At 33.4% G+C, this 19,355-nt stretch overlaps 1 protein-coding gene across 1 annotated transcript in view; it reads left to right on the top strand.

Moving 5' to 3' along the window:
• Nucleotides 1-18,878, top strand: part of LOC149085335 (uncharacterized) — a 111,873-nt gene extending 92,995 nt beyond the window's left edge. Inside the window, exons 20-24 of the mRNA XM_089233297.1 lie at nucleotides 1,957-2,097; nucleotides 7,775-7,881; nucleotides 12,480-12,586; nucleotides 15,602-15,756; nucleotides 17,726-18,878. Of these exons, the coding sequence (XP_089089423.1) occupies nucleotides 1,957-2,097; nucleotides 7,775-7,881; nucleotides 12,480-12,586; nucleotides 15,602-15,756; nucleotides 17,726-17,858 (643 nt within the window). The 3' untranslated portion in view covers nucleotides 17,859-18,878. The remainder of the gene's footprint in view (nucleotides 1-1,956; nucleotides 2,098-7,774; nucleotides 7,882-12,479; nucleotides 12,587-15,601; nucleotides 15,757-17,725) is intronic.
• The last annotated feature ends 477 nt before the right edge of the window (nucleotides 18,879-19,355 follow it).

Consider the following 19,355-nt stretch of genomic DNA (forward strand, 5'->3'; position numbering starts at 1 on the left):
TTTTTTTACCAAATCCTATCAACAAAATTTGTGTAAATGATTTTAATTGAGCAGGAAATTATTGATATATTGCTAAATATTACAAATGTTGGAGAATGCAATTAATGATTCTGCCAAAGCAGAAATTGTATCATTTTTAAGGTAATTTGGACGGGAGGGTGTATGTGGACCATTTGATTGATTAATTTTTCATTTGCTTAGTTTGAGGGTTCAACAAGTATAGTAGTCATTAAAAACTTCTGTCTGGATGGAAAAATAATTTTGTATTTATTACTTCATGGTCTTGGACAGTAACTTTCATCATTCAAAATTATGGTGCAAATAGGTGAAACAACAGTTTGCATTTCAAAGCAGTTGGATACATAGGCCTATTCTAGGTTTGGTGATTCTGATGCTACCCAATAGCATTCAGTTGTCTTCTGTATTTTTAAGGCATGAACAGGCATAAACAATATTTACAATGCTCAGCAAAGAGCTAGAAATGGAAGTGCTCCATTTGTGAAAAATGATACACTGGCATTGAACAGTAAAATATGAACAAAACAGTAAAATTAAAAAAAGGATGAACAACACAGTAAAAATATCTGGTTCACATTGCCTTATTTACGTCGGATCTTGTAATGTACACATTTTGCATTGTGCTTGTAAAAGTGGTCTCGAAGGTGCGTCATTCTTAAAAAAACTTACATCTTCGAAATTTGCTGTGCCTTGTTGAAGAGAGTTGACAAGCTCTTCACTTTGGAAGACCCCAGAAAAGAATGTGATATATGTGAGGAGAGACGGCAAAGAATTATCTGTGGTTGCTAGTGCACTGTTTTGGCCAAAAATTGGTTTTGTAACCAAGCCATTTGTCATTTTGTTTTGGCTTGACTGAAATAGTGCTAGGGAAAAAAAAGTTAATTCAAAATTTAAAAAAAATTTTTAGGAATTTTTTTCCATTATGCTATGATTATGTTGTCTAAGGGGGTTAACCTCCCCCATCCTACTTTTTAGTCCTGCGTTTTCCTACTTTTTCTCATTTTTTGAGTGGGAGCCCTGCATATTCCATTGAAACTTGGTACATATGCTATATGGGCCATGGAAAAATGCCACTTTTTCACCTGGTTGTCAAAGTTGATCTTTTTTTTTTTTTTATTGCATAAATCTCTCTCCCATGGTCTCATTAAAAAATTCTGAAAATTGGCTGTATTCAGATGAGTAGTTTTTGAGGAAAACTATCCACACACACACCGAGTATGGAAACTCTAATTATAATCACCCTGTATATAATTTTTTTTCAGTGTTTTCAATTTTGTTTGGGAGAAATGAATAATGATTAGAAAAATTTGTTGATAAAAGCTATGAGTTATTCCCAAAGGGGATACAAATCTTTAAAAAAAAAATGTTTCACCAAAACTGTAGAAAGCAGTAAATACCATGCCAGCCCTGCATTTGTTACTGATTGTGGTTTGAATAGGGTGTGAATTAGGTTATGGGGAAAAGTGATTTCTCAGTTCTGCCAAGATTTCCCAGAATGCAATGTCAAACATTTTCAGTTGCTAAATTTTCAAAGCTGTACTAATTAGATGTTTCATTGCAATAACAAATATTATAGGTAAGTAATTTATACTGTCAAAGACCTGCAGTGGTATTCTAGATACCGCAATTTGAATATTTTTAAAATATAGTTAATATACTGCCTTTGTTTTCGTGTACAGTAAAACCTCTCTTTTATGGATACCAACAGGACAAAAAAAAAATTTATCTGTAAAAGAGAAGTGGCCGTTAATCAGGGGTTTGAAATGCATTATGCGTAATTTTGTTATACAATAGGAAGTTATTATTTGGCCGCAAAAGAGGGGTGACCATTAAGAGGGGTTTTACAGTATCCTGAAAAAAGAAATTATGGCATTCAATTTCTGCTTGTTTTTCATCAGAATGAATCACTCACAAATATATTGTTATTTTTTTTTACAGATTGTATTTGTCAGTTGTTATCCCTGTACCTGAATCTGTGATAGCTCTATTGCCAAAAGATTGTGCTCAAGGTTGTAATTTTTCAGTTTGTACAGTCTTCTTTAATATTGGGATTAATGAGAAAGCAACATTGGCTGAAAAGTAAGTGTATCTGTTATTTTTCATTTTGTGACTTAAGTTAAATATAGTAGACCTTCCCCAGAACTTGCATCAAACACAGCCTGGCTGTGAAGAATTTGAAAAGAGAATGGGAAGAAAAACTTATTCAAACAAGAAATTGTTCACCTCTATATGCCTTTAGCTTGAATCCAAAAATACAGATAATTAAAATGATAGGGCATGTGTAGAATTGACCTTTGATTGAAAAAGTATATAAGTTATTTTCTTTCGATATTTTTATTCTTTTATAAAAATATTTAAAAAATATGCCCCTCAGCCTCCTGCTGATCAGGGATGTAGCTGACATGTAAAATACTCAATTTCAGTGGATAAAGCATAAAAGTTCACAAACCTTACTGTATATTTTTAATCATTAAGGATATAAGTTTTTCAGTAATATGGGTACCAGGGAACCAAGAGATGAGAGTGACATCATTGATATTACAGGGTGTTTGTAATTAAACTGACACTACTCTGACTCATCTTTGTTGCTCGATATGATAACCGAAATAGCACAAACTTTGGTAGGAGAACTGATGACAGCATAGGAAAAAGATTTGTGGAAAAACTGTAATTGCAAACATCACCAATAGGATGAAATTTTTTCATTCACATAACCAACAATTTTCTTAAAATACAAGTAAATTCATAATGCAAATTCACTCCTATAAAATCAACAACATTGCCAATAATGTGGGGCGCTGTAGCCCAGGTCGATAGGATACTCGCCTACTAAAGGATGTTTAGAGGTGTCGCGAGTTCGATACCCGGTTTGTCCTTTTCAGAAAACTTTCCTGACACAGAGGTACAGCAGAAACGGTGACATGACCACAGAAAAAATTGCTACCGCAGGGAGTCCCCCATCGATGGGTTAGCACACCAACCTCTCGATGAGTATAAAAAACCAGCCTGCGTTCGGAATTGGCAATGAATTGTAGGTCCTGATCTAATTAGCCCTCGTGTGCAGAAAATGACCGTGGTGCAATAAAAATAATTAAATGAGCCAATAATGCAGGCTCTAAAGACATGGGTAACGGTCCGAACAACTTTCTGTGGACCTCAGCTCAGCTCAACATGCATGTTACGACAGTGCATTATTTGTGAAATTGTTATATCTTCACCAGTTCAACCCAGCAGTTGCTTTTCGTGAGTTTAACCCTTTATCTACCACATTATGAAAAAAAGGAAATAATTATCATATAAATTTTTTGATAGGTCAGATCACCTCTAAATCATGCCTAAAAATAAAAAAAATATTTTCAACTAATCATTCAGTACACAATGAATTAATTAACGTGGTGCTTTTTTAAAGTATCATCAGCACTATGTGCTTACAATAAAACGTACCATTTGAAATATGTTGAATAATACAGCTGCACGAATATTAATTTTACAGCAAAGAAAACCTTAATTTGTTTTATGCATTTGTTAAAGAACATGTTGTTGGGGTGGAGTGTCTTACTGAATGACACAAAAAATGTATACAGTAAACACTTACAGGGGTGAAATATCTAAATGAATTTTTATTTATTAACATGTTTAAAAAACTAGTTGCCTCACACTTATGCTGTCATCCAGTGATTGTAAAATAGTTATACAGCTTTTATACTTCAAAATACCAACACCCAACTACGTATGTAAGATATGTTACAGGGTCAAAAAGAAAGTGGCCAATTAATGTCGCTGTGTGCTACCTGCGGTGCTTCTTTTTATGAAGATATGTATGCTTTTTATCCTTTTTTCTTTTTTGGAAGCTTGAAGCTATTAAAGTATATTTTTTGGTTGAATTTTTTATAAAAACATTAAAACATGTTCTCTGCTGTATATTTAAAATCAAAAATAATAATAATAAAAGTTAATTAGTAAAAATAATTAGTTTTATAAATAAAAATATTGAATTCTTAATTAAATGCAATGACAGCATGGGTTGTTCAAAATGAATGCAGAAAATGTTTCTCAGTAATTCATGTTAAAAAATGATGCATTGGAATTTATAATATGACATGTATATCTTGTATATATTTTTTTTCCTTGTACGCTACTAATTATTAGAATATATATAAAGAAAAAAAACTGTATGAGAATCTCGCGTGATAGAAGTGAAACTTTTAGGTTGTTAAATGTTAAATCCAACAAATATCTTCTAAACTGGTTTGTTTGTGATAGCTGAAATGAGATATTAAAAACTTTTGATTCTCCTAATAACACATCATTCACAGGTTAAACGAGCATTTAATGTCCTTGGAACTCTCGTGAACTTAGAAAAAGCACATTGTTGCACATTTGTTTTTGTTAACTGCTGTATTTTATTCTGTAATTTTTGCTATAATTTTTCATCAATTTTGAATTTATAATGAATGCTGAGTTATCACTTTCAATAAGTTCTGGAGAGTTAATTTTTACACTAATTTCCATTAATGCATGATTTTGACATCACTCATCTATACCAAATTAACTGGTATCAAGAGGTGTCTGAAGTGCCCGCCAACCTCTATATATAGGATTTGAAATTCCGAATACTAAGCTCAGAATGGTTTTATGAAATTCGGTGGGTGCTTCAACACCCACTGCAACCCCTGCTCTCACAATACTGTTGGGATCCCTAAGTCTTGCCCAGGGACCTAAATCAATCAGAGAGGGCTCCAAAATTATAAGCTTTCAGTAATTATTTAATTATGTATTTCATTAATTTTGAATTTTCATTGATTCTAAAACAATTTCTCTCATTAATTGTTTGTTTTTGTTGGCTGCAGTATTTTTGATTCGTTAATTTTTGCTATCATTTTTCATAAATTTTGAATTTATAATAAATGCCAAATTATCACTTTCAATAAGTTCTGGAGTTACTTCTTAAATTAATTTCCATTTTCATTAATTTGTTGTTTAGGTATTTTTCACCACTCCTGTAAATGTGAATCCCACATGGAAACAGATACTTATAACTTTATAATCGCTGCAAATTCAGCAATTAGCCTGTGATTGTACTTGAATTTGAAAAATGTACATTTTTCATAAAAAATCATGAAAAACTCTCCAAGTTCACGTAAATTTGGTTGGCGTAAGCAGGGCTCTATCACTGTACGCACTCCCCCAACTTTATTTTCTTACGCGACCAAATCTCTATTAACATCCCCACCACCAACCATCTGCTAGTCTGAACTTTATCACACATCAGTTTTTCTATGAAACCGGTTTTGAGGAAAAAGAAAGCGTTCCACTTTCTGTGATGGTCTCCTTTCTCTCACAAAATTTCACTGCTATGTTCCTAAAGAAGTTTCACTTAAAAAAAACCACTTGAAGATGTATCCTTGCAAAAAAAACCACTTGAAGATGTATCCTTGCAAAGCGTGGCGAAGATAATAGTAATAATAACCCCAGACCTTGAAATATAATTGTTAAACTCTAACTAATCGCGAAATAATAAAGTAGAAGAATGCCTGTGCAGGTGATAGCAGCTGTATGACAAATTATTCTGTTGTATTCATGTGATAAAGACAGAAAATCTGCATGAGATGGCATATGCTATCGTAGGCACCACTGTTACATATGGCCGCAACTGCAAATGCTGTCGTAGCCACATGACTGGTTATAAACTGGCATAGCTATTGAAAGCCCCTGTATCAATTAATCTTTTGGAAAGCAGAGTTCAGAAGTTTGAAGAAACAAACTCGATTACAGTTCCACCAGAGCAGAGTATGGAAACCAGTGTCAGAACAGATAATTACAGATGTTACAACTGCAATCATCAACATTGCACAGGGGACTATCGATGGTACCAGCAGCAGTAAAAATCAAATAATTATCTTAAAAATTTTATAAAAATATCTTGGTAATAAGCAGTATTTGTGACATCCATTCAAAAAAATTAATAAGAATTGTAAATAAAACCTATAGAGAAAACTTTGTCAAGAAACAACAGTTTTGCATTACTCCCATCCGAAGAGGGGTCACATGATAAATCAAGTTTATGGTCACGTCAAAACAAGTTTATGGTAAGGGGCATACTCGTTTATGACTAACCTTTTACATATTCTGCAAACCTTAGTAAGTATGCATCAAAGGAAAATAAGCAACAATGATGTTACAAATAAGTTATAATGATGTGTTTTTTAGCAACCAGATTGCCATTAGTAGTGTAGGTGTTGTGGTTTTTTTTTTTTGTCTCCAGGAGGTGTTTTTATTTTCTGTGAACTGTTTTATTTGCTTTGATAATATGAGCTATAGAAAAACGGGTTTTAACCTTGAATGTACAGATTTTAACACCAATCCTCAATGAGCTGAATGGCTCAAAGCAGTTAAGAATGATCCATACGAATCCTGTGGTGTTGTCTGTGAACCAAAACATTTAGTTTGAGTAATATGGGTCGGCAAGCTATACAGAGTCACAAAAAAAGTTTGAAACCAGGGGCATCAGAAGTATTTTCGACCCGTGGGTGCTCACACAGGTGTACACTGGGGGGGGGGGGGGAACTAACCCTTCAAGCCAGTTAGACATGCACCTAATGGCCATTTAGCAACTTCCTTTGACATGGTAAGACGGGAATGTCATTTCAAACACTATGCAAGTTTTCACTGCCATCTCTTAAAAATTTTCAGCTTAGGTACATCTCTGCTATTTAGTAGAACCTCCGCTAATCTGAACTAATTGGAACAGGAACCTCTTCGGATTACTGGGGTTTGTCTTTCAAACATGGCGTGTTTAAAACTGTAATAATAGTGAGTATCCCTACAGGTGAGATAAGAGTTAAAGACAAAATCCTGTATAACAATGACTGAAATAATTGCGGGGAAATTAAAGTGATTTTTTTACCTTTAAATGTTATGTATTTGCTTCAGCTAATGGACCAAGGGGCATTACAAAACATCAGAGAGGCATACAAAAAAATGGACTTGGATCTAAAGTTTTGCAACAAACACGTTTCAGTTCTAGTGTGTCAAGTCAACAAATCATGATGTTAGCTTATTGTAGACGAGTTTTGAGGTTTTAGTGTCTCAGTACAGTAGTACAGTACTATTGTAGAAAACAGAATTAGTTCAGTTTGGTCCTGTTTTCCATTATATAGTTTTAGTACCCTGGCAGAGAAAAAGTTCCTAAAAGGTTTCCAAAGCTCCCCCCACTCCTATCAATCTCAAAACGTGTCACTAATTCACAAAATATGAACATCCTTGATTTTTCATTTTATTTTTTATTTTTTTGCCCTTGAAAGAGTGTGAACAATGATTATAACTACAAAGATTCTTGGGAATTTCTCTACCTGTATGTTCCAACTCTTGGCAGATCTTGTCAATGAGTGCAACTAAAAATGGGAATTTCTTTTATCGCTTATATCAGCAGTAGTTATTTGTATTTTCTAAAATGGTCAACCAAATAACATGAACAGCTACCAAGTCAGTTGCAGTTATATTCATCTTAAAGCAATTATTAAAACTGGGATTCACTCTTTCTTATCAAACTATAAATTTTGTTTATATAATCAAGCATGATTTTCTTCCAAATCAAAACAAAGAATTTTGAATTGAAATTTGCTGAATATGTCCACAAACATTTTTCTCTATTTTAGAGAACAGGTTTTTCTTTTTTAAATAAAATAAATAAATATATATATACTGTATATATTCATTTTTTTATTCCTTGTAATTCCTTATTAATTTTATTTAGACAAGAGATGGACTCCTTGCAAAATAAATTGAATCAGGACAGCCTTGCTCTTCTTCAAGAACATTTTGACAGATACAAAAGAGCTGCTAAAACTGCCAGGAATCAAGGTATGTAGCATTCAAAATCATTGATTAATGGTCCTGTATGTATATGTTACAATAAAAACCTGAAGACTGGTAAGACCTAGGTTTTACCAAGGCGAGTTGGTAAAAGCCTGAGATACACTTATAAACGTTTTCATTTCTGACTTTTACCAAGTCAGAGCCATTTTTAATGACTAAATTAACCATATCATGAACACTATTAGTTCCTGCCACATATTAATTTTTTAATAATTTTAGCTTATTAATTATTAAAAAATGCATTAACTGCCATGAATACACTATATAACTATACTTAATACAAATTAAGCAATTTATAATTATAATTTTTACTCCTGATGCTTATTGATCAATTATTAATTATAATTAACTAATTAATCTACTCTGACCATTAATAATCATCATAGTAAATTAATTCATTAAAAAAGTGTTTTTACTGTTCAAATTAGTTTATTTACTTCAAACAGTATGATGTTTCATTAATAAGATGGAAATTATTTTGAAAATTTACGTAGTTAACATTTCAAACATGGCTCGCTCACCCCCTTTGCATGATTCTTTAGCCTCTTTCGATGAAGACTTCGGATAAGAAACATTATGATCTGTTATTGAAGCAAACAACTCTTCTTCGCCATCGAAAGGTGGCTGAAAAGAAGTGGATTGATTTAGGATAATTAGCTTTCTGGTGTCTGGGATTATTTTCACCCATGAAGTTACTCGCAAAAAATGAAAACAAAGAAGAAGCTGAAATATATAATATGTTATGGTGAATGTGATAAATCTGGTTATTATGCATAATCATTGACCATTTTTGTAAGTTTGATAAATTACCCTAAATTTATCACATTTGCTGGTTATTAGGCATATACATGGTTCTTACGGTCCTTGAAAACCTTGAAAAGCCCTTGAAAAAAAAAAAAGTTTCTTTTCAAGGCCTTGAAAGTCCTTGAAAATCCATAAGAGTCCTTAAAAAAGAATTTTTTTTTAAGAATTCTGTGAGAGTCCTTGAAAAATTTGTTTTCCGAAACAGTTTTCGCCACTTTTTTTTTTACTCCGTAAGTGACGTCCTTAAAAAAGTGCAAAGCACAGGGGGCCTTAGCAGCCAATAACCCTGGATAATTGGATTTAAAGCATGTTTTTTTCCCATTATTCTTAAGCCAGGTTTTCGTAGGAGCTGGTTTTCTGTTCCGCGTGCAAAGTGAATTGTCCAGCGTGACACGCCGTCCACTCACCAATAATAAGAAAACAAGTTAGACTGTTTTTCTAGAGAGCGCAACAAGCCTCACGGCAGTGTTTTACGTCGGGCATGATTGGCCGACTGCTTCTGGAGGAGTCAAATGCATTGTGCGCCACTCGTTTTACCGATCTCTTCATTTTTGTGTTCTTTCACTTCCCTTCATCGAGCTCGATGCTTCCCTTCAAATCGGAGCATGCAGATGACAGAGTAGCTGATGCCAGGGCCGTGAGCTGATGCGCCACGGTAGGAATATACAAACGCGTAGTGTGATTATGTAACAAGTTTCTGTTGACGCGAAATGATCCAGCTCAGTTCATGCGGCGCCAAAAACCTATGTTGGAATGTTTTTTCCCTTTTTATTCTCTGTGCATATGGAACCGTACAGCCCGACACACTATGTAAATCGCCGGCGGCATGCTCTCACCCTCACGGGAGCTCGGCTTTGTACTGTAGGCTGGTTTTTTTCTGCGTCTATGTCGGGATTGTTTTTTTCTCTCCCTGAGATTGCCGGTTATTATTTGTCAGCCGTTTTATTTATTTATTTTTTTTATGATCGTAAATGATCTTGTTTTTTTTCCTTGCAACTTTTATGGAATAAAAGCTAGAGTTCAAAATGAACTTCCGATCGCTGTTTTTTTTTCTTCAGCTCAGTCGGCACGCTCTGGCCCCCACCAACCAATACCTTCTTCTAGAGTAGAAGTCCTTCTGCTCTAGAAGGTATTGCAACCACCCACTTCTAGGAAAACCCGGCTTTATAGTAGCATGTATCCTGTGATCGTATGTAGACGTATTTGGGGTCGTTGGAAATCATTAAACTTTTGTACTAGGTATTTTTTCTGGAGGACTTGAGAAATCAATATCTTAGAAAAAAAGTTTCATAATTTTTGCCGAAATAATTTCAGCCTTCTTTTTTTCCAATTTTAATTTCAGGTTGTACTTCCTCAAGTGCACAAACTTTAGCAAAAGGAAATTTGAGAAAAAAAATGAATAAAAAAATTAAGGATTAATAAAGAAAAAAAATTAGGTAACCAGAATTGTTTGCTTGACGACTCTTGTGAGGGGCGATCGCCCCCATTACCCCTCCCTGGATCTGCTACTGCTGTACGTATCATACTGCTGGTTAATAAAGGGGAATTTTCCCATCACACATTATCACAGGAACCAATCAGCTTTGACAGCACTGAAATCAACATAACTTGTTTTATTATAGTTACCAGGTTTTTACCATGGTATTTACTAGTAAAAACCCAACCATGGTTCATTATTATATACCATAGGCGGAGATAGACTTGGATGTCTGGGAAGGGGGGGCACGGTTAGTATGATGTCAATTCACATATACATACATTAGATCAGCCGACTCCACCTTTGATGTTGGGGAGGCAATGATCCCCCAGCATCAATTATCTCTACCCATGTTATACACCATAGTTTACTTCTGTTACAGATGTATTCCAATATGCTAGGGCCATCCTGCAAATATGGTGGTCTTCTCTCGCACTAGTGGCTAGGATCTACCTGTGCCCTGGCCTCCTTGTAGCAATACCTTCTTAGGATCATTGTTATCATAAATCGTAGGTGTAAAGTAACGCTCCTTTCACATAATGCAGATTCGTACGTACAGAAGATCCTCCGCATGGAGATAATTGCTTTCACATGAGAGGTGGCAGTCACCGCACTGCCTGTGTGTATGTATATATAATTCACTTAATTAAAAAATAGAAAAATAACACAAAGAAATTAAATCGAAAGTTGTTTTTTGCTATAGATTTATTAACCTTTGCTACAATAGACAATAGAAGAAACATTGAAGAGGTAATAAATAAACAAATGTAACTAATTTTCATTTAACATGTTTTTTGTTTTTGTTTTTTTTGACAAATGTATGACAAAGCAAATAGTTTATAGTTTTAAAAGAATTATACAAATTAACTAATACTATCAAAAATTTGTTGAAAAAGGCATTGCAAGTTTTAAGCAAGAAATATATCTGAAAGAAAAAATAATTTATGCATTATGCAAATTGAATACAATAAAAAAACTAACATTTAAAAAATTGAAACCAAATTAAAAATAAAAATTATGGGGAAACAAAAAATTTACAAGTCTGTCTACAGTTGACATCAAGTTTTAAAAAGAATGAAAATGTAGTAATAAACAATTTCTAAGATATTATAAATTAACTTGTTAACACTAATTAAAATAAATAAATAAAATAATTATAAGGCCTAAATTTAATTTTTAATTCCTTAAAACTTCAATATCTATTAGTTCACTTTTAAATTCACAAAAAGAAAAAAAATGCATGTTTAATAAGCAATCATTCACAAATGATTTGATGAATCAGTTAGTGAGATATAATCCAGAATAATTTTATTTCAGGTATTTGGCAAATAATAAGCAAGCATTCGATTAATGCAATAAGAACTTCACTATCAGAAGCCATTCTTGCTAATTTTAAAAGTAAAATCTATAAAGAGAAAATAAACTGAACTAAGTACTCAATTTAATAAAATAAAATTTAGGAAAACTTTACAACCAAACCACTCAAAGTAGCTCCATACGGTTGAATGTCCATAGCATGTGAAAGTAGGTATTTAGTCACGTAGGCCGCTGTGTTCTTGGAAACGGCACAGCAGCTATCTGTTGTAATGGCAGTCGACGGCAGCTCATCCATATCATCTCGTGTGGAAGCTACCACCAAATTTCTCGTGCCAATAATGAAATGCCTCCGTACATTGGATCCTCTATACAGACAGATCTGTAGCGTGTGAAAGGAGCTTAAAGTTATTGGCAATATTGGTAAGGCTCAAAAATGTTAGATGTGGGGGCAAACCCAATATTTTTACCTATAGGTATTGTGGAGATGGTGATAAATATTGATGGGGCGCTTGGGCCAATTAGCAGGATACACATGCATGCCCACAGCTGTAGAGGCATCTCACCTAACCCTTTCTGCAATTTTGCCGTAATAAAATTTGCCATCATAAAGCCTTTCATATGGCATCACTCAAACTTAGGCAGATGTTGAGAGATACTATGTTTTTCTTCTCTTTGGGGACACTCTTCATTCTCATCAGACGTCAAGAAACTCAATCCAAAATAAAAATAATTCTCATGAAGTTTTCAATGTGCATTTAAAGCAAACTTGATTTGCATGTTTAACACACTGATGCTAGTGCCACACATGTTCTGCAACTTTGTAATTTATATAAAAGTCATCTTTCTCTCAAATGTGTATACATATTTCATAATTTTTGTTTAACTGGAATAATTCCTTCTTGGTATTGGGATTTCATTTTTCATCAGTGTAATTGCCACTAATCTAACCATTGTATTGAAAGTTTTTCCTATATTATTTGAATAGGATTTAGATTCTCAGAAAACCATGTTCAGGAGCTTCTCAAAGAACTAGAAGATGAGCTACAGGCAAACAAGAACAAAAATGTTAAAATATTACAGCTGGCAGCTGAAGTGAGTAAATCATTTTGTCCTTTGTATTTGAAAAAATATTTTTATTGAACCCGTCGTATAATATGTGTTTGGTATAGTTATGTTTATGCTCAGATCCTGAAAATGACATGACAATTAAAATTTTTAATAAAACACATTTCATGCTTACAAACAGGTGTAGAATTTAATATATTGCCAGAAAACTAAAATTTTATAACATGCGCAAAAACAAAAGTTAAAAGTAAAGTGCACATAAAATGTTTAATGCCACAGTATTAAAAATTATACCTCCATGTGGCATTCTGCCTGTTCTTGTATTTTTTTAATATCCAAGTAGATCTGTCAATAAAAATTTTGCTTTTATTTAACAATAACCCTTGACAGTGTAATTTAACAAAGACTGTTAAAAGACTGTTGCACAGTGTTGTTGTACATTATACCAATAAAAAAGTAAATGAAATTAATTCAGGCTTCATGGCAAAATAAAACAATTTATCTTTGTAAAATAATGTTTAAAATACAAGGTGTTTCAAAAATAATCACCAAAAAAAGTATTGACATAGACACTTAAGATTTATTTTATATTACATGGCTAATCAAAGTTTTTTTACAAACCAAATTAAAGGTTCTCAGTATGTCCACCTTGGGATGCACAGCATATGTCTATACGGTAGTCAAATTCATCCCAAACTTCTGCGAACATGTTTGCATCCTCTGCGAGTGGATTTCTGTAGACTACATGCGAAACTCTGTTGGATGCACTCCACATTTTCATCCGACACGTGGGATGGCCAGGGGAATTTCCCTTTACACAGGCAACCCGTGTCTTGGAATTGTTTATACCATTGCTTAATGCTCTTGAGTGGTAAGAAGCTCAACACCAAGGTATTGTCGACGAAAAGCATGATGAACATTTGTTACGGACTCACACTTTGCGAAGCTTGGAACACAAAACAATTTCTGTTGTGCAGTCGCCATCTTGACAAACACTGAAGTGGCAGCTAAAGGAAAAGTATTAGCACTACCTGTCGGCAATTGCATGGAACTCGAGACTTCCCTCTGTCTACCTATACATTATTTAATTGAAACGGATCAAAAGCTGAATAGTTATGATTTTTTAAATTGGGTGATTCTTTTTGAAACACCCTGTATAATCACAAATATAAAATTTTTGCTCTGCCCGAGCTGGATTTGGATGTCACTGTCAAGGGGGTTAAAGCCTATATACAGTGAAACCTTAATATAAGGATATTCTGCAGACCCGAGAAAAATTTCATTGTAGAGAGATTACCATTATAGCGAGAGGGATCAACTCTTACCATTCCACAATTATGGCATTACAGGCATAACTTTCAGTTTTTATGGTCAATATCATCAGAAATGCACTTATAAGCTCTTATTTTGCCAAATATTGATTAATTATTAAAAATTAATTATGTAGGTAACAAAAAATTTTGTTTACCTTAAGGTTTGATAATCATGGGCATAGGCAGAATTTTCTTGGGGGGGGGGTGGTTTTTACTACTTTCATTTTTTAAAATGCTGGCTGGAGAAACCTCCTCTCCCCTGGTGCATACGCCAGTGTTGATAACTATAATTAAAATTACTTTGCATGGAAAAAAAATATAGTACAACAACAGAAATTTGAGTGACTAAAATTAGAGAAAATATGTATCGCATCTGTATATCTATTTTATTTGAAAATATTGATAAAGAAAATTTTATATTGTTAATATATGACTGATTTATCAGTATTAATCTATTTTGACACACGAAAACACGTTCATTTAAAAAGAATTAGTGAAATATTGAAAGCAAAAATTCTAATTCAACTACCACATTATTGTCTAATGTTCATCTGAAATAAGTCAAGATATATCACTACAAACAAGAGATGCTGAAAGTCCGTTTTTTCCCCCATCATAGTATAATAGTCACAGAAGAAGGAATCCATTTGATGGCTGAACTTCTTAGTTCTGACTCTCTTAACATTTGAGTTGTTGTTGAAAACCTACATCACCTACTGTAGTTGTTGTAAACCTATCCTGTAGGAAAAATTATTAACCCAGCGGTTTTGTGTTATATAACAGAAGCACTAGATTTCATTATTGTAACACAGCAGATGATGTTGAATTTTAGGATTTGAGTGCAAGGAGAAAAAAATAGGAGACAACCAAATAGCTGGAGTCTAAACAGTTGACAAGCCCTCAAAAGAGGGACAAGATGGTGGTGAGAAAACCTACATGCAACTATAGTAGCCAACAACTAGATTGTGCTGCTATTCTCATATAGTAAGGAAGCCTTCTGCATGCAGGACAGACAATTCCCAAAAAGTATTGTCAGTAATACCGAAAAGAAGGTTGTTCCAAGAGCTAACAAATGCTAACCTGTAAGAATAGCCGGAGGATGAGGTAGAAGGGTTGCAGATGCTGGATAAAAAGTCTGATAACACACCACACAACAAGCATTTAAGAAAAGAAAGCAGAACAAAACTGGTTTCACAAAGACTTGTTGAAAAAAGTTTTAAAAAAGATTGAAGAAAACAGCAAAGCTAAAAAAAATATTGTTATAGCTCTCTAAAAAATATCATTATAGAGGGAGTTATATAGGAGAAGATATTGTTGTATCGAGAGGAGTTTAGCATTAGGGTAAAAGCCGTTTCAAAGTAGAAACGGAAAATTATCATTCTAGAAGGAGATATCATTGTATCAGGTAGGGTTGTAGCAAGGTTTCACTGTATATTGTAATGTGTATCTGGAAATATGAAATTTTTTATAAATATGTTATTGCTTATATTTTATGCTTTCTCTATTCTAAATATATTATTCATTGGTTTTTTTTTTTTTAATATTTACAGCAAAACCTCTCTTTTACAGACACCAACAGGACAAAAAAAATTTGTCCGCAAAAGAGTGTGACCGTTAATCAGTTGTTTGAAATGCATACTTTTGTTATACAATGGGAAATTATTATTTGTCTGCAAAAGAGGGGTCTTACTGTTTTCATATTTTTGAACTAAATGGTTTTTTTTTTCAGATTTGCCGAGGTTTAGGTGGTATACGCTTCACAAGTTGTAAAAGTGCCAAAGATCGTACCGGCATGTCTTCTACTCTTGAACAAGTTATGGTGCTGATGAAAGATTTTGATTTGGATGAAAATGAAATGACAAGAGCTCTTGATGCTATGAGAAGGTAAAATTCTAATTTTGTTACATATGTTATTTTCAGATTTTTTTGAATAATCATTAGAGTAATGAACTAAGAAAAAAATAACAGAAGGCAAGCCATGAAAAAAGAAAGTTGATTTCACCAGACAGAATTTTTTGCTTGCAACCTTGAAAATTTCTTGTCTCTCTTCACAGCAAAGTAAAACCATCATGATGGACCATGAAATATTGTTATATCGTCAATCAAATGCTTCAACTGGGGGATTTAAGTCAGTCCTTTAAACTTAAGGTTTTAAGTCATAGTGACAGACTGGCATTGCGAGGACCTGGGTTTTAACCCCACCACTGGCGCAGTAATGATCCGTCAGCTAAAGTTAGTTTTCCAATTGTGCTAGTTTTATTTGTGGTATTAGTGCGACTGAGCAGTATAAAAACAATTCCAGGTTTCGTTGTGTTACAAGAAGTTATATTTTAACAGAGTTGTGAATCCATGGAATAGTTTGTGTGTGCCTTCTGTTTTCGTAAGTTCCCTCACAATAGACATCTTTAAGGAGATTTGGTGAGTAAAAATGATGGGAAAAAAGTTGAGATACCTCTCTCTCTTGAGAAAATCTAGTGCTTATGAAACAAAAATCACACATAAATGTTTTGGACTGAAATGATTTTTCAAAACAATGATTATCTCATCATAACTCTTATTGAAAATTTTAGCCAGCATGATCAGAGAGTCAATTTACTCATACAGTTTTTATTTTGCATACTGCTATTAAGTTTGCACGTTTTTTTTGGAAATCCTCGGTATTGTCATTAGTTTCCATGAAATATATTAATTGTTTCACATATAGTCCCATGTTGATGAATTTGAAATGCCAAATTCTGAAATCGTACTTAGGTTGGCCATTGCATTACCAAGGAAACCTGAATTTTAATGTTTATCCTATGAACTAGAATTTAAAGCTTTCATTATGTACTTTATCCACATCTGGATGGTCCACAAGCTCGTCAGTAACACACATCTTTCCAGGGACCATCATCTTAAAAACGAACTTGACTCTTACTCGTCATCATTTTTGAGATGTGGTAGAGAATGCATAAGCAGGAATCAAATGAATGGATAAACTTTTCATAATGGAAACAATTGCATGTTATTATATGAACAGTATAACAATATAGCAATTTTATATCTGTGTACTCATTTTAATATATACTGGTGCTAGTAACATCACCCCAATGTCACTCTTGATCATATCAGATCATAACAGACTCATTGAGGACCAAGAAGTAAATGGGGAAAAAAAACATGTTATAAATTTCTCTTAGACTGATAGAAGCCAATGCAGGTAGTTTCAACTTCAAACCATTATACTCTATAGGGTCACTAGAGAAGTGTGAATTAATAGGTGATTAGATAGTAAAACTACTTGACTGGAAAGGGTACTATTTTTAAGGGTTGGAACTGTTTAATATATATTTGAATTTGTAATTTAATTTCATATTTTGTGACCATTTTTAACATTTTCTCATTTTGTTTACCATGCTCTCAGTCATTGGAAACATATGCTCCAAATTATTGTGGAACTTGGCGACCTCACAAAGTTGCTTTGAGAGAGATGGGGGACCCTACGCTCCAATGCCTTTGGGGTGCTGTATTTAAATGAACTTTGAATTTGGTATTTAAAAAAAAAAAAAATTAAAATAATTTTATTATTTTTTACTGAGATATGGTTATGCTGTCTGGGAAATGGGCCCCCCCCCCCTTATGGTAAAGATCAACATTTATCACTGATGAAAGGCTTAATGCCAATCTGAGCATGCCTAGATGATAATTTTCTAAAGAGATATTTTTATAAAGAAATTATCATACTTTCGTTTCTGGTACTTAAATAAAAATTATCTGATGTGTTTTTGATCAAAATATATATATTTTAAATGTTATCTCAAGATATAAACATCCTTAATCAATCTACTTTTCTGAATATGCATTTTTATTTCAGTGAAGGAACTCGAAGAGAAAATACTCTGAAAAATGTTGAGGTTAGGAAGTATCACATGACGAAAACGCAGAAAATTGCTTTTCCTGAGCTTTATCAACCACCCCCGGGAACCTATGGGAGTATTGTAAGCTAAGTTCACAAGAAGCCTTATGTCTGTGAAAGGGGGAATGAATCATTTTCAGGGTGAACTATAACAAGAAACTGAGTTATTTTGATCAAAAAGATGCTCTGATTTTGAAGTTTTATTTGTATATAATATTCTTATAATTCCAAAAGAGTTCTTATTCTTGAATATTTATATAAGTATATACAGTGTATAAAATATTTTTTATCTTGCATTTTTGACTTGATGTGTATATGCAAAGTGAGATGTATCATATTTCATTGTCATTTTTCTGATTCTTGTATTGATGTGAGTACTCACTTTTTCATATTTTTTGTAGTAATTCCTCTGCTAGTCTTTTTAGTTGTATTTACCTCTAAATACCCAGTGAAAAATGTAATGAGGTAATGTCCTCACCATAAGTATGTGTTTAAAAGTGTGCATGTATTTTTTTCATTCTTCTCATCAAGCAGTTTGTACCTATCATCTCTCTGACCTATCATACCAGAACAGAAGCACAAATGTACCAATTTTCCCTTTTTTTATCAGCTGGTTGGATACCTTATTTTGGTATCGTAAGTTTTGCCTGAAACAGGAATGTGTATTCCTAGTAAAACACATGTTACAAAACATTTTAGGAAAATAACTTCCATAGAGTAACATAGGTAGAGTAAACATTCAAACATTTCCCACCTTTTTTCCAAGCATATTGCACATTCATGAGGGCATGATATGTAACTAGCCATCCAGATATGATTTGTGTATCTAAGTAATCATGACAATTCACTCCATAAAACTCCAGCCAATGTTTCCTACTCGCTGATTGGTCGCCAATATAGCATCAGTTTTTTTCAATGTTTTCAGTTGTGTTTCTTGTTGATGGATATATAGATCATGATTTGTCTTAATATGTCACCATGTTTGAATTGAGAAAGCCATTTATAGACCTGTATGAGGTAAAACCCAAAGCTTCCTTAAAAATCTTGAAAAAGTATTGCAATAGTTGCTGTTTTTCCTTAAAGTAAACAGAACTGTATCTTTAAGTCTGCCATAAAAAAATGAAAATAATGACAGAGGCTTAAAAAAAAAAAACCACTGTAATTTTATAAATGTTTCCTGAAGAATACTACTGGGTTCCCCAGCTAATACAAAGGGAAATCAAGTGCAAACACCATATGGGAGTACATAGAAGTAACATCCCTTCTTTCTTGCAGAAACATTCTTGTTATTTTTAAGTGTTTTTTACTGATGTGCTCCCTGCAGGTATATCTGAGTTTTGCATGTTTGCTAATGTACTAAAAAATCTTATAATAATTACAAGCTGTTAATGCTATCTGCAGCTGTAGCCAAATCTCTATATTTAGCCACCATATTTTGGTTCTTTACGTGACAGTACAAGTTTTTGTCCCCCCCTTCAAATTTTTTCAGTTAACCATTAGACCAGCGGTTCTCAACTGGTGCTCAGCGGCAGCTCGAGAAAAATTTAGAAAAAACCAGTAAATTTGAAAAAATAATATAAATATCTTA

This window comes from Pholcus phalangioides, unplaced genomic scaffold (genome assembly GCF_987345545.1).
Source record: "Pholcus phalangioides strain wild (caught in Gottingen) unplaced genomic scaffold, Ppha-v1.0 ptg000007l_1, whole genome shotgun sequence".
In the NCBI taxonomy this organism is placed as follows: Eukaryota; Metazoa; Arthropoda; class Arachnida; order Araneae; family Pholcidae; genus Pholcus; species Pholcus phalangioides.